Source organism: Ictalurus furcatus, chromosome 4 (assembly GCF_023375685.1).
Source record: "Ictalurus furcatus strain D&B chromosome 4, Billie_1.0, whole genome shotgun sequence".
Taxonomy (NCBI): domain Eukaryota; kingdom Metazoa; phylum Chordata; class Actinopteri; order Siluriformes; family Ictaluridae; genus Ictalurus; species Ictalurus furcatus.
The window spans coordinates 3984160-3999708 of NC_071258.1; the positions used below are offsets into that span (position 1 = coordinate 3984160).

Sequence of the window (15549 nt, forward strand, 5' to 3'; positions counted from 1 at the left end):
AATCTATTCAGACAACCTGTGAGAAATTTGTAGTTTACTCACCCTTAAAAATACAGCAGAATGGTGGAATGCATGTATTTGGGCCTGATCCACTGTAATGCTGACCAGGATAAAGCAGATACTGGAGATGAATAAATGATTTAAGTAATGACTCATAAGTCTTCAGATCCACTAAAGAAGAAGTGTTTGCTTACTGTTTTAATGCGATTCTAGATTTCACTATTTAGCATGAGTATTGTATTTTACAGTGTTTATAGTATAGAAGCCATGTCAGTGTGGAAATGAGGATATCTGCAGTGTACAGCCAATTAACTTTGTGTTATTCTGTCAATATTACTGGCCCTGCACATTTTCTCTTTAAAGCCATTTGCTTTTTTCATTAACCTTTACATTCAACCACATCTTCATATTTAACCACGTACATGGTAATGTTTGTGGATTTTGTGTAATACCTAGAATGTACATGTTGTTTGTGCTCTCCCTAGATACTTCCCCATGTGGGTACAATCGGGGACAGGTTAAAACCGGAGATGGCTGTATTTTTCCAAGGAGCTCTTCCTGCACATCCTAAAGAGTATGTAATTGATTTACTGTTAAAGGAAATGGGGGGGGGGGGGGGGGGGTGCAGTAGTAAAAGTATACAGTTTTGTATTATTTCTTTTTCACAGGTTTGAGATCAATTTCCAAACAGGGGAGTCTGATAGTGATGACATTGCTTTTCACTTCAACCCCCGCATTGGGAAACATGTCTACCTGAACAGCTTCAGAAATGGAAGTTGGGAGAAGGAGGAATGTGTCTCTGATGAACTCTTTACCAAGGGAGCAGGCTTCTATATGTTTGTTGTCATCAGTTCAGAGGGCTATGAGGTTTGTTTATTTATTTATTTGCACTTAATTTGCACACGACACCTTTAAATATTATAATCATATAAAAAAAAGAATTGAAAAATAATTAAATTGTTAAAAATATTTAAATTATGTTGTTGTGAATTCCCAGGTTTACGTGAATGGTTTGCAACACTGTATGTTTAACCATCGCGTTCCTCTAAAGAATATTTCAACAATTAGCATTTATGGAGATGTTACCATCTCCATCTATGGATTCATTGATGTAAGTATCATTTCGTGTTAATATTTTTTAATGGATGAAATTTTTTTTCTTGTTAACCTGCTTGTGAAAGATCAATTTTCATTCTATTTTCCTACCAGAACTGGAGCAAATCCTTTAACTTTACAGACCTTTTAAAAATCACAGGCATGGGAAGCTCATTCTCAAGCCTGTTACCCATCCTCTCAGAGGTTTCACATCCGGTCATCCTTCCTGTGAGTTGAAAAGCATATGCCAGTCTGCATCTTCGTGCATTTATTCTTATCCACATAATTGATAATTGGTCTGGCATATTGTTCTGCTTCACAGGCACTTCCCTATGTGGGTACAATCAGAGGAGGGATAAGACCAGATACGGCTGTATTCTTTCAAGGCACTCTTCCTGCACATGCCAAAATGTATGCAACAAATAAATACCTTCAATAAATACTTTAATAAATTAAGTTCAGGAATCTAAGTCATCAATTTTCATGCACTATTTACAGTGCACCTCACATGTGCTGTCCAACTGTCTTCACAGACATAACATGCATTCAATGTGATTTGTTAAAAAAACAAAAAAAAAAAAAAAAAAAAACAAACAAACAAACAAAAAAAAAACAATACATAGTACATATGTCTTCTATGTTTCCCTTTGTAGGTTTGCAATAAATTTCCAAACAGGGCAGTCTGATAGTGATGACATCGCTTTTCACTTCAACCCCCGCATTGGGAAACATGTCTACCTGAACAGCTTCAGAAATGCAAGCTGGGAAAAGGAGGAAACTGCACCTGATAAACTCTTTACCAAGGGAGCGGCTTTCAATATGTTTGTCATCATCAGTTCTGAGGGCTATGAGGTGTGTTTCTTAAACTAATTTGTAGATGAATATGTTGATTAAACAAATCATATAAAGTTATTTACCATGCTTCCACAGGTCTATGTGAATGGTGTGCAACTTTGTATATTTAAGCATCGCATTCCCTTAGAGAGTATTTCTACACTTGCCATTTTTGGAGATATTTCAGTCGCCATCTATGGTTTCATTGATGTAAGACTTTCTTGATATTACAGTTTTTTTTTTCTGTTCAGTTAGATTAAAATGTTTCTGAACAAACTGTTTCACTGAAGATCATGTTCCATATGCTAATTCCCATCAGAACTGGAGTAGATCACCTTTATGTATGGACCGATCAAATGTCACAGGATGTAGGAGCTCGTTCTCAAAACAATTATCAGTTCCGTCAGAGGTTTCACATCCAGTCATCCAGCCAGTGAGTAAATCTGCAGGAACTTTTTAAATAGAAATACCATCTGCAAAGAAATGCACCATAATATTGTTCTTTGTAGGCACTACCCTACATGGGTACCATTAAAGAAGAGATAAGACCAGATATGGCTGTTTTGTTCCATGGGACAGTTTCTGAACATGGCAAAAGGTATCACCTGACTTTATACTTAAGGTTAATTAGGGAAAAATCCAAGGTACAACACCTATGTAAAAATCACAATTAATTTCAGTTTTGAAGACTTCATTGTTTTACACCCAATCAGTGCTTGACCCACATATTGTTATGATCTTTCATTTTATTTACAGCTTCGAGATAAATCTTCTGACAGGTGACTCTGATTATGATGACATTGCTTTTCACATCAGTCCTCGAATTGGTAAATCTATGGCCCTGAACAGCTTCATAAATGGCAGCTGGGAGACTGAGGAATATGCCTCTGACAATCCATTCAGCAAGGGAGCATCCTTTAATTTGTTTTTTGTTATCAACTCAGAGGGCTATGAGGTATGTTTCTTAAATTCAAAGCAGAAAATGAAACATTTACAATCCTAAGTCATTCATGAAAAATTTCACCATGCTTCTACAGGTCTATATGAACAGCGTGCAACACTGTACATTCAAACACCGAATTCCTTTGGAGAAGGTTTCCACACTTGGCATTCGTGGAGATGTTACCATTAACTACTTTGGTTTTGTTGAAGTAGGTAAAACTCTTATTGAAGAATCATTTTCTGAATAGTGTAACAATCCTCCATCACTAGAGTATGGCATATATTCAAGAGGGTGGGACACCTGGCAGTCATCTTACTTTTCCCAAGTTGTAATAAAACTAACACTAACACCTGGCTTAGTTTTCTAATGTTCCCATGGGATTGTTGGTTGCATCCAGTTATTGGTAATAAGAATAGACATGTCTAGTTGTAGGCTGTTATAGGTTGTCTACCCGAAGAATGGAAAGAACATAATTTGTTTTCCCATTAGAATTGGAGCACATCCTCCATGGCTAGGAAAATTAATGAAATTCCAGAAAAGTTGAGCATTTCTGGGAACCCGATGCACATTCCATCAGAAATTTCACATCCAGTCATCAACCCTGTGAGTATGATTATGTAGCACTAATAGTGGTTAAAGATTATACATCTTTCTCTTCAATTACTACCAAAAAACAAAGAATGGTTTGTACAGTGCACAGTTTTGCTTTTCATAGGAACTCCCATATGTAGGATCTATCCCAGAAGGTTTAAGGACAGATATGGCTGTATTCCTCAAAGTGGCTCTTCCTGCAGATGCCAAAGTGTATGCTTTCATTTTCATATTAACTACAATGCCTAAAACAAATTACTTTGGAGAAGTACATTCATGAGGATATAAGCAATAAAAGTCAGTGGTCAAGAACATGGTATTTTGTTCACCATTGAGCATGTGTTTTGACAAATATTTTTCACATTCATCTTCTCAGGTTTACAATTAATTTCCAGACGGGTGACTCTGATGGTGATGACATCGCTTTCCACATCAACCCCCGAATTGGTGAGTTAGTGGCCCTAAACAGCTTTAGAAATGGTAGTTGGGAGACTGAGGAACATGCCTCCATCACACCCTTTGCCAAGGAAGGAGCATTGAATATGAACATTGTCATCAACTCAGAGGGATATGAGGTATGTTTCCTAAATCAGTGAGCAGACATGTACACTAAAAACAAAATCTTATAATGATCAAACACCAAAATTTACCATGTTCCTACAGGTCTATGTGAATGGCTTGCAACACTGTACATTCAAACACCGCATTCCTTTAGAGAACGTTTCTACTCTTGGTATTTGTGGAGATGTTATCATCAACTACTTTGGATTTGTTGAAGTAAGTAAAACAATTTTTTTTAGAAGTTGTATTAATGAGACATTGAGAAATGAATTCCTGGGCAACTTGTCTTAAAAACGACAATAGAAATTATTTGATCTGTCTGTCAGAACTGGAGTGAATCCTCCATGGCTGTGAAAATGAATGACATTCAAGACATGTCGATCACTTCCGGGAGCCTGATGGACGTCCCATCAGAGATTTCTCATCCAATCAGAAGCCCTGTGAGTTAGTGTGGAAATGCCACACTCATTACTGCCACTACTTATTGTAGCTATTTCCTTTCTGATAAAGCATTTGGTATGCGATAATGTACCAGTAGCTGATATTTTAAATTCATATATTTTCAATTCAATTAGTACAACTTTATCTAAAAGGAAGAGACCTGTGCACATTTTTGCTCTTCACAGGAAAGTCCACATGTAGATACAATCCCAGAAGGATTAAAAACAGACAAGGCTGTAATCTTCCAAGTGGCTCTTCCTGCAGATGCCAATAAGTATGAATTCATTTTTGTATTAGCTACAACCTGAACAAATACCCATGAAAGTTACATCAAATATGATATTACGAGAAAAAAAGTTATTTATCACAAACATGACATTTTGTTTGATAGTGCAGTGAACTTCAAAATTACTCACCATGGAAGTGAAGTAAGTGCAACTGTTTTTACTGTTTTTACTGATGGAACATATTGAAATGAATTACTGGACAGCGTTGAGGTACTTAACAATAGACACCATTTGATATTTTTATTTATCTTTCAGAACTGTAACGAATCGTCCATGGTTGTGGAAAGTAATGAAATCCAAGACATGTCACTGATTACTGGGAGCCTGATAGACGTCCCATCAGAGATTTCACATCCAATCAGCAGCCCTGTGAGTTATATTGGAAATGCAGTACACATGACTGCCACAACCTTTTGTACCTAAATCCTTTTTACGTTCACAAAAGTATTTACTATAAGATAAAGTACCACTAACAGAGATTTGGAAACTATTTACTGTATCTTGAGCTTCAGTTTGGAACTCTTTTCCTTTAAGAAGCTCTATTATTCACATTTTGCTCTTCACAGGAACTTCCATATGTTGGTGCAATAACAGGAGGATTAAAGACAGATATGGCTGTAATCTTTCAAGGGAATATTCCAGCAGACGCCAAAGAGTACTATTTCATTTTTATTTCAATTGCTGAACTTGGAACAAATTATTTAGGAGGTTTACATCTGAGAGGGATATAAGCAATAAAAATCAGTGACCAGGAACATGACATGTTTTGCTGCTGCACTGAACTTGAAAAGCATTCACCATTGAGCATGTGTTTTGAGAAAGTTTGTCTTTTTTCTTCTTCTCAGGTTTAAAATAAATTTCCAGACGGGTGAGTCTGATGGTGAGAACATCGCTTTCCACATCAACCCCCGAATTGGAGAGTTAGTGGCCCTAAACAGCTTTAGAAATGGTAGTTGGGAGACTGAGGAACATGCCTCCATCATGCCCTTTGCCAAGGAAGGAGCATTGAATATGAACATTGTCATCAACTCAGAGGGATATGAGGTATATTTCCTAAATCAGTAAGCAGACATGTACACTAAAAACAAATTCTGATAATGGCAAACACCAAAATATACCATGTTCCTACAGGTCTATGTGAATGGCTTGCAACACTGTACATTCAAGCACCGCATTCCTTTAGAGAACGTTTCTACTCTTGGTATTTGTGGAGATGTTATCATCAACTACTTTGGATTTGTTGAAGTAAGTGGAATGACTTTTTTTAAGTGAAATTACTATTATTATTATTATTATTATTATTATTATTATTATTTAATTTTGTGCTTCTTGTGATTTTGAAGTGTTTCATTCGATATATTTAATCATTAGATCAGTTACTTTAAGAAAATGTTTAATAATTTCATTTTACTCACAGAACTGGAGCAGATCTTCTTTGGCACTGGAAAATAAGCAAAGCACTGAAATGAGAAGCACTTCTGTGACACTTCTACCCATCACAACAGACAAGCTTGTGAGTTCAGCAAAACCAGCTCTTGATTTGTTTAAATCAAACATTTTAAATCCCATTAGTGATGCAACACAAATGCCATTAGTATGGATTTTAAAATGATAAATAACCAACTTGTAAGCAACTAAGCATTTATTTTATCCAATATCTAAAGTTTACATAACTGTACATAATTTTCTTTTTCCCCAGACGCTTCCATTTGTGGGCACCATCCCAGGTGGGATAAGAGCAGATATGGCTGTACTATTTTATGGGACAATTCTTGCAGATTCCAATGAGTAAGGCATCATCCAACTAAGGAATTATAAGAATTATATGAATGTGCTTAAATATGTTTTGACCCAACCTTTCACCGTTCAATTTTCTTTTCTTTAGGTTTGAAATAAATTTCCAAACATGTCAGTCCTCTGATGATATCGCATTCAACATCAATCCCCAAATTGTCCGTTTTCTGGTGCTAAGCAGCCTCAGAAATGGTGAAGATTTAGCTTCAGACAACGGAGCAGCCTTCAATATGTTTGTTGTCCTCAAATTAGAGGGTTATGAGGTGTGTATCCTAAATCAATATCTAGATAATAAAATAATTAAATAAATAAATCAAAGACAATAAAAAATAACCAATTTTCTTCAGGTCTATGTGAATGGCCTGCAATATTGCACATTCAAGCATTGCATTCCTTTAGAGACCATTTCTTCACTTGGCATTCGTGGAGATGTTTTCATCAATTTCATTGGTTTTATTGATGTAAGTCATACAAATTCCTTTATTTGCTGTTTAATTTATATTTAAGAAATTATTTCATTGTCCAATTGGAGATCTTGACTGGAAAAATTTTATCTTGTAATTGTTCTATCAGAACTGGAGTAGCTCGTCCATGGTTATGGAAAATATTAAAATCACAGGCATGGAAAGATCATGCTGGAGACCTATACCAATCCCATCACAGGTTTCACATCCAGTCAGCAACCCTGTAAGTTAAATAGCACATGTGAATACCACAAATTTAGAACACTTCTATTTGAATTACAAAGAAATAATTAGAATTTTAATAATGTAAGCCTACCCTCTGATTATTCTATCACACCACTTGATTCTTCACTTCATTCTGCCCTAGGCCCTTCCTTATGTAGGAGTGATCCCAGGAAAGGCAAGACCAGATATGGCTGTCTTGTTCCAAGGGGCTCTTCCTGCAGATGCCAATGAGTATGCCTTCTTTTAACTAAAATATATCATAAAAGTTAAAATTATTTATCTATAAAGTACCCTAGTTAGGGATAAAAAGAAGCAATTATCAAGAACTTATACTTTTTCATTATTGATTATTGAATCATGAGTGATTTTCAAAAAATGTTAATTTCACTCTTTACTTGAATCAAATATTAGAACTTTTTCCTTTTGTTACTAATCTTTTTACTTTACAGATTCACAATAAACTTCCAAACAGGTGAGTCTGTTGGTGATGACATCGCTTTTCACATTAACCCCCAACTCGGCCATTATGTGGCACTAAACAGCTTCAGAAACGGTAGATGGGAGACTGAGGAATCTGCCTCTGACAAACCCTTCACCAAGGGAGCAGCCTTTAATATGTTTGTCGTCATTAAATCAGAGGGCTATGAGGTGTGTACCTTAAATTAATGTCTCATTCATTAAATGTGTAGCAGTCTGGGAAAACCCATTAGATATTGCTATGGATGAATAATGTCAAACAGACAAAAAAAAAAAAGAAAAAAAAAAAAAAAGAAAAAGTCAATTGTATTTCACCAAATCAATATAGAAATAGTTTCTATATTGAAAGCACATTATTAACACATTCTTACACATTATTAACACATGTTTTCTTTGAGAATTTAATTAATTTTTGAAAATATACAATCATTTACAATCTGATGACTGCAACACACTCCAAAAAAGTTATATATATATATATATATATATATATATATATATATATATATATATATATATATATATATAAGTTCATTTATATTTATAATATATTTATTAAACATGAAATGACTACCAGATGAGTTGAACTACTGAGTAGCCTGTCTGTTTGTAGACTATGAATAAGGGCTCGCATTAAGATTAAAACAGTTTTAAATGTAATTATTGTAACATGTTTATTTAATTTTTTACATACTGAATTTAAGGTAAATAAATAAATAAATAAATAAATAAATAGCTATTGCTTTTAGACAATGTGGTGTTCTTTTCATTTAAAATGGAATGAAATCTGTAAATTCTTAATTTAAATGCAATTTAACCCCCCCCCCCCCCCCCCCCCCCTTTAGTAATACTATAACTTTATATGTTGTGCTCTATGTGCAAAACAATTTCAGTTCAAGACAACCTAACTTTACATAGCAGATAGTAGATGTGAAAGGTTTTCCCAGGCTGCCACACAAATACAGGTTAAATATATCTGAAGAACAATATAAGTCCAACGCCAAATTTCCATGTCTGTACAGGTCTATGTGAATGGCTTGGAACTTTGCACATTCAAACATCGCATTTCTTTAGAGAACATTTCTAAGCTTGGCATTTGTGGAGATGTTTCCATCAATTTCATTGGTTTTATTGAGGCAAGTTAAATTTTTTTTTTGTGTGTGTGTTTAATGCAAGTTTGTGACAATATTTACTACCGATTTTATATATATATATATATATATATATATATATATATATATATATATATATATATATATATATATATATAAATGTGTGTGTGTGTGTGTGTTGTTGTTGTTGTTGTTGTTTTTTATCCAGACCTGGAGCAAATTTTCCTTCATCATAGAAAATAATGAAATCACAGGCATGCAGACCTCATCCTGGAAAGGCCCATCCCATCAGATGATCAGCACATCATCTGAAGATTTTTAATTCGGTAATTATAATGGAAGTACAAGATTTCATAACTGTGCTGGTTTTTGTTTTGTAATAGTCATTTAGCATCATTGTATGGACTAGCATTTAATTTTGCTTATATTTTTTTAATTCCACCTGAAAGTTTTAGTTAGAATCAGAATTGTTGTGTTCTGCATATAACCGTTCAACTGTGTATTAGAAATAGAGGTAACACTTTACACTAAGTTCCCTTAATTAACATCATTTACTGCATTAATTAACATTAACAAATCATTTACTTAGCTTTGATTAACCATAAATAATGTTAACAAAGTAATAACATGTACCCACATAGCCTAAAGTTTCTGCCATTGATGACTAAAATAAATCCGCATAAATTAGCTAAGGTTAAATTGAGTACCAAATGTTGAGAATTAATTTAACTTTTCTCCATGTATAAATAATATAACTTTCTATTCAGCCTCACTTCTGACTTTTGCCTGTTCTCAACTGCAAATACGTTGATAAAGATCTTTATAAGATGAATATAGTTTTCTGGTTATTTGGTTAATGCTTTTGTTGTTAATGTTACTAATGTTCATGGTTGGTTGATGTTAAGCAAAGCATACTGTCAGTTCAGCTATGACAACTCCATCCATCCATCTATTTTCTATACTGCTTATCCTACTGGGTCACAGGGAACCTGGAGCCCATACCAGGGAGCATGGGGTGGGGTACACCATGCCAATCTATCACAGGGCACGCTCACATACACATTCACACCCATTCATACACTATGGACATTCAACAGTAGAGAAGTCAGGAATTAATTTACTGTACCATGATTCAAGGCCCAGGGAAGGATCACAGGGAGGATGTGTCATGTGGGGCATGTGCGTTGACCACTGCACTGACCCGATCTTGGTCTTTGGATATGGTGTGAACCTTGAAACGCAGAGAGGTCTGGTTGAACTTACACTTTTACATGTTCAGTTTGAGTCCCACATCATTCAGCGCATGCAGTTCCCTCTGTAGGTTAGCATCATGATCGTACTCGGTAGCACCATAGTGTATCCCATCCTCATCGCCAAAAATGTATTATACTATACTTGTAAAAGAAAGAAAGAGAGAAATGTGTGACTGGGGTTCGAACATTACGACACCCAAAGCAAATCGCAGACATGATTGGGCAGAAAGTGAGGCGTTGTTTGTTGATCAAATAATTCTATTCACATACTTTTACCACTCACAGATATTGGATCATATTGGATGTAATATTGGATTATTTTCCTCAATAAGTAAATGACCAAGTATAATACTGTACATAGTTTTGCCTCATTTGTTTAATTGGGTTCTCTTTGTCTACTTTTAGGACTTGTGTGAAAATCTGATGATGTTTTAGGACATATTTATGCAAAAATAAATAACATTCTAAAGGGTTCACAAACTTTCAAGGACGACTGTGTCTTTTACTGGCATGTGTATTAGCATTTATCAGCAATTACCAGTGTTTATCGGCCATTATTAGTGTTGTAAGCCATTATAAGAATTTGCTAGCTGTGATCAGTTATATTTTCAGCATTTTTGAGGATTTACCAACCAGATTTATGTCAGCCTTGACAGGGTTTGTCAGCCATTATGAGCTTTTGCCAGCAAGAATCACTATTTGCCAGGTGTTATAGGCGTTTAGTGGTTATAAGCAGCATTTACTAGCCGTTAATGCGGTTGTCAGAGATTATTAGTATTGCCCACATTAAGCTCGTTATCTGCATTTACCAATGTTCACCGCATTTGTTAGTGTTTGTCGGCATTAACCAATGTTACCCTCGTTTGTTACAAGCATTTGTGATCAAATGTCAGCATTTGACAGCATAGGATATGAAATTTCGTAGCATGCACAGGCTGTAACCGGCAAGTTAGTCAGAATAAGGGGCTACATAGATGGAGAGGCATGGCTGATAGGCTGCTTCAGGTCGTCGAGAGAGCCAATCAGTGTGTGGTCAGAGTTTCATGTCTAAACTAGGCATAATACAAATTGTTACAATTTAGTCTTGAGATTGCAGTCCACATTTACTTAAGCATAGTATTTAGACAACTATTGTTAAAATTTTAAATATTGTTAAAATTTCCCAGTCACCAACAGTCCCAGTCACTCTGTGTGCAAACTTGGGACTATAAGGCCTGCATTTATGCAATATTAGGGATTGATATATAGTATGCAAAACACTCTATGCAAAAAGATGTAACTGCTATATAACATGCACAACTTAAAACACAGAAAGACATAATGTTTAACGCAATGGGTTATGTAAGTATGGCTGTTGTCAAGTGTTTTTACGCCCATCAACTTTATGCTCCTGGCTGTCATGGAGAGTTATGTGGCTTGGTGTACTCTGAGAAACTCTATGAAAGAACATATTTGAATAGCAAAGTAATAACTCAGCTCTTACATTTCTTCTCATGGGACAGTGGGGTTTGGGGATCAGGGAAATTTCATTGGGGATCTCTGCATGTCTGTACACCTTGTCTGCAGTGAAGCACTTTACAGTACAGGAGTGATGTGCATATGTACAGTTCACTGACTTGTGTTTTAAATTACAAGATTAATCCAGTTCCAAAGTTTGTCACTGTCAACTGTTTCTAACAGCCAACTTTAAGTGATTGGATGAATATTTTATTATAATGCAATTCATTATTCAAGTTCAATTCAATTAAATTTTATTTATATAGTACTTTTTACAATGAACATTGTCACAAAGCAGCCTTATAGAAATCCTGATATGCAGATGAGCAAGCCAAAGACAATGGTGGCAAGGAAAACCTCCCTGAGACAACATGAGGAAGAGACCTTGAGAGGGATCAAATTCAAAATGCAATCCCTCCTCTTCTGTGTGACACCAGAATGTGGCATTATGAATCATTACTCATCCACAGCTGTACACTGTAAAGTCAAACAGTGCTAACTGTGTTGAAAAGAACCAGCATCCAAACATCCCAGTTTACCAGAACTTTCTATTCCCATGTACCCCCAGATCTGCACCTATCTAAGAGGAAAGCTTGAAAACAAAAAGCTTGTCTGAACAAATAGTTAAAGTCCCAAACACTAATTGGAAGGCTGTTCCATAACTTTGTGGCTTTGTAAGAGTTTGTAAAATAACTTTGTAAAATTTCTGCCCCATGCTGTGGTCTCTGTTACTCTAGGTACTAATAAAGAGCCTGCACCTTTTGAACAAAGCAGGTGTGGCAGATCAAAAAAGGCCAAAATTTCACCCAGGTACTGCGGTACAAGACCAATCAGTGCTTTATAGGTCATTAGTAGTATTTTGTAATCAATATTTAATTTTACTGTGAGTCAGTGCAGTGTGGATAAGATACGGATGATATGATCAAATCTTCTGGTTCTAGGAAGAACTCAGATGGCTGCAATATTCTGTACTAACTAAAACTTATTAATGCATCAACTGGATCATCCAGAGAGCAAGGCTTTACAGTAGTCTAAGCTAGAGGTAACAAAAGCATGAGCTGGTTTTTCTTCATCCTGTGGTGACAATATATTTATTGTAGCAATATTTCTGAGATGAAAAATCTATCCTAGCTGTATTATCTATATGTATTTAAATGCAAGACTGGAGTCAGTAACCACACCAAGGTCTTTCAGTGCTGTACATCATTCGACTGAAAGCCCTTCCAGAGTTACTGCATAATCAGAGAGCATTCTTCTAGTTTCCTGTGGTCCTAGTAAAAGTACTTCTTTCTTGAAAAAATTAAGTAAGAGGAAGTCCCATTCTTCAGTCCCATTCTTCAACAAGTACTAAGCTGGTGTCTGTCATTTGGCTTTGCTGAATCAAATAGCTATGCCATTGACTATGAAAGCTACCATACCATATTTAAAAAAAAAAAATTACCCAGAAAATATAGAGCAAGGAGCAGTGGGCTTTCAAACGTGAAGTTGATGAGGATGAGAATAAAAGACGCCGTCACACTGCCATAGCTATATCCTGTTTCAAGCGCTTGGGAGAGTTGCCATAAGACACACACACACACACACACACACACACACACACACACACACACACACACACACACACACAAGGTCAGACAGCAAAGTCTCTCCGTTTATTCAAAAAGGCGAGAGTATACATATCAGACAATAGTTTTAATTCTTACTGGTTAGACACAAATCATCAGACAGTCATGTGCCTCAGCAACAGTGTGCTCTTCAGTCAAGGTAAAAACGGCAGGCCACGGGTACATCCCGTACGAACATTAACAGGATGTTAAAACGTTACCCTTTAATTTACACACTTTAGCCAGATGTGTGAGTTTGATCATACAGAAATGCCAAAGATGACACTGATGAATGATAAATCTGTCAGTTAAAAACTGTGCATGCTTGATTCACTGTCAGATTTGACATTATGCAACTTTGATAAATAAAGACCAAAAGAAAGAAGCCTGAAACTCTCATGAGGAGAAAGCCACCAGTTTTCTCTGTACCCTTGGTTGCTGTGTGACAAGACTAATACTCCCCTGAGCTAAAACATCGTGTTCAATACATTTTCTACCTAAGCAAAACAGTTGCTTTTTAGAAGCTTGCTGACATCCAAAAGCCCATGAGAGACAATTTTCCCAAAAGACTTGATTCTTCAGATGCAAATTTCAGATGCAAATCAATCTTAGATGACTGCGAGCCAAACACAGTGTCTTCCTTTCATATCTCTCTTTTACACTAGCAGTTTTCTTCTCTTTAGACATTATCCACCTCATAAGTCATTGGCCTTTGCTCTTCAAATACGATATTTTAAACAAACATTTAACTTCATGAGATTTCATAATAAGGAGATTGCATGAGATGAGTGAATTAAAAAAATAATAATACTAACGTTGATTATACATACATATACATAATTATAGATTCTGTGACTCGTAGTGTTGTTACAAGGTTCCTCTCTTGCTGATGCAAAAAATAGCTGTATAACATTAAAACCACCTGCCTAATATTGTGTAGGTCCCTACTGTGCCACCAAAACAATTCTAATCCATCAAGGCATAGACTCCAAAAATCCATGCCTTTGTCTGGCACAACCCACATATGCTTGATTGGATTGAGATCTGGGTAATTTGGAGGTCAAGTCAACACCTTGAACTTTTGTCATGTTCGTCAAACCATTCCTGAAACATTTTTGCAGTGTGGCAGGGTGTGTTATTCTGCTGAAAGAGGTAGGTGGTATGTGTCAAATTAACATCCACATGAATGCCAAGACTCAAGGTTTCCCAGCAGAGCAATGCCCAGAGCATCACGCTGGTTTTGACACTGTTCTATTATAGCCAGCATAAAATTTTTCAGCAATTTGTGAGGATCAGACAGGCTAGCCTTCGCTCCCCACATGCATCAGTCAGCCTTGGGCGGCCACGACCCTGTCGCCGGTTTATTGGTTGTCTTTTCTTGTACCATTTTTGGTAGGTACTAACCACTGCATAACGGGAACACCCGAAAAGACCTGCCATTTTGGAGATGCTCTGACCCAGTTGTCTAGCCATCACAATTTGGCCCAGGTCAAAGTAACTCAGATCCTTACGCTTGCCCATTTCTCCTGCTTCCAACACATCAGGTTTGAGAACTGACTGTTCACTTGATGCCTAATATACAGTCCCCTCTGAAAGTATTGGAACAGTAAGGCTAATTCTATTGTTTTCGCTATACATTGAAGACATTTGTGTTTGCGATTTCAGAATTTCAGCTTTCAATTACTCATATTTACATCTAGATTTGTTAAACAACTTAAAACATGGCAGCTTTTGTTTGAACTGACCCATTTTTTCAAGTGATCAAAAATATTGGAACATACAACTGGTAGGTGTTTCTTGCTGCCCAGGTGTGGCCTGTTAAATTGATTGTTCAAAGAATTAATAGCTTTGAATGCCTTCTCTTGGTTTGAGCCCTGGGTTGCACCTGTGAAGACTACATTTAATTTTCTTTTTTTTTTCTTTTTTAAAGAATACACCAACATGAAGACCAGAGAGCTGACTATGGGATAAAAACCAAGCCTTTGCACAAGCATTGGGCATAGACAATACAACAATTTAGAATGTCCAGAAAAAGACAGAAACCACTGGTGTACTAACAACCAGACATGGATCAAGTTGACCACAGAAAACAACAGCAGCTGATGACAGACACATTGTGAGTGCTGTCAAAAACAAAAACAAAACAAAACAAAAAAACACACACACAGTTAGTGACATAACCAACAACCTCTACACACCAGGGGTAAGGTATTACAATCCAACATCCAAAAAAGACTTCAAGTGCAGAAATGTAGAGGCCATACCACAAGATGCAAACCACTCATGAGCAGTAAGAATCAGAAAGCCAGATTGGAATTTGTAAAGAAATACAGAGATGAGCCATAAACGTTCTGGAACCAAGATTAACCTC

The 15549-nt window shown here is 36.2% G+C and overlaps 2 protein-coding genes across 3 annotated transcripts; both read left to right on the plus strand.

Annotated features, from left to right (window-relative positions):
* Positions 1 to 3431: 3431 nt before the first annotated feature.
* LOC128606218 (galectin-4-like) lies at positions 3432 to 4160 on the plus strand. Its single transcript, XM_053622252.1, has 2 exons — positions 3432 to 3676; positions 3840 to 4160. Exons 1-2 carry the CDS (start codon positions 3633 to 3635, stop codon positions 4057 to 4059), a joined length of 264 nt encoding a protein of 87 aa, XP_053478227.1. The 5' UTR covers positions 3432 to 3632; the 3' UTR covers positions 4060 to 4160.
* A 798-nt stretch (positions 4161 to 4958) lies between these two features.
* LOC128606219 (galectin-4-like) lies at positions 4959 to 7932 on the plus strand. Of its 2 annotated transcripts, XR_008385649.1 has the most exons (9): positions 4959 to 5121; positions 5319 to 5407; positions 5598 to 5796; positions 5884 to 5997; positions 6170 to 6265; positions 6452 to 6540; positions 6638 to 6809; positions 6894 to 7466; positions 7685 to 7932. XR_008385649.1 is itself a non-coding variant. In XM_053622254.1 (8 exons), the coding sequence occupies exons 1-8, from the start codon at positions 5026 to 5028 to the stop codon at positions 7050 to 7052; spliced, it is 1014 nt and encodes a 337-aa protein (XP_053478229.1). In that variant the 5' UTR covers positions 4959 to 5025; the 3' UTR covers positions 7053 to 7932. The 2 variants fall into 2 exon arrangements, 1 of the variants encoding a protein (XP_053478229.1); XM_053622254.1 differs by having other exon boundaries at positions 6894 to 7932.
* The last annotated feature ends 7617 nt before the right edge of the window (positions 7933 to 15549 follow it).

Coding starts and splice junctions, on each gene's coding strand:
- LOC128606218 (XM_053622252.1), top strand. CDS start 3,633: ATGGCTGTATTCCTCAAAGTGGCTCTTCCTGCAGATGCCAAAGT. Junction 3,677..3,839: donor CTTCCTGCAGATGCCAAAGT/GTATGCTTTCAT, acceptor TCATCTTCTCAG/GTTTACAATTAATTTCCAGA.
- LOC128606219 (XM_053622254.1), top strand. CDS start 5,026: ATGGTTGTGGAAAGTAATGAAATCCAAGACATGTCACTGATTACTGGG. Junction 5,408..5,597: donor ATTCCAGCAGACGCCAAAGA/GTACTATTTCAT, acceptor TCTTCTTCTCAG/GTTTAAAATAAATTTCCAGA. Junction 5,998..6,169: donor ACTACTTTGGATTTGTTGAA/GTAAGTGGAATG, acceptor TTTTACTCACAG/AACTGGAGCAGATCTTCTTT.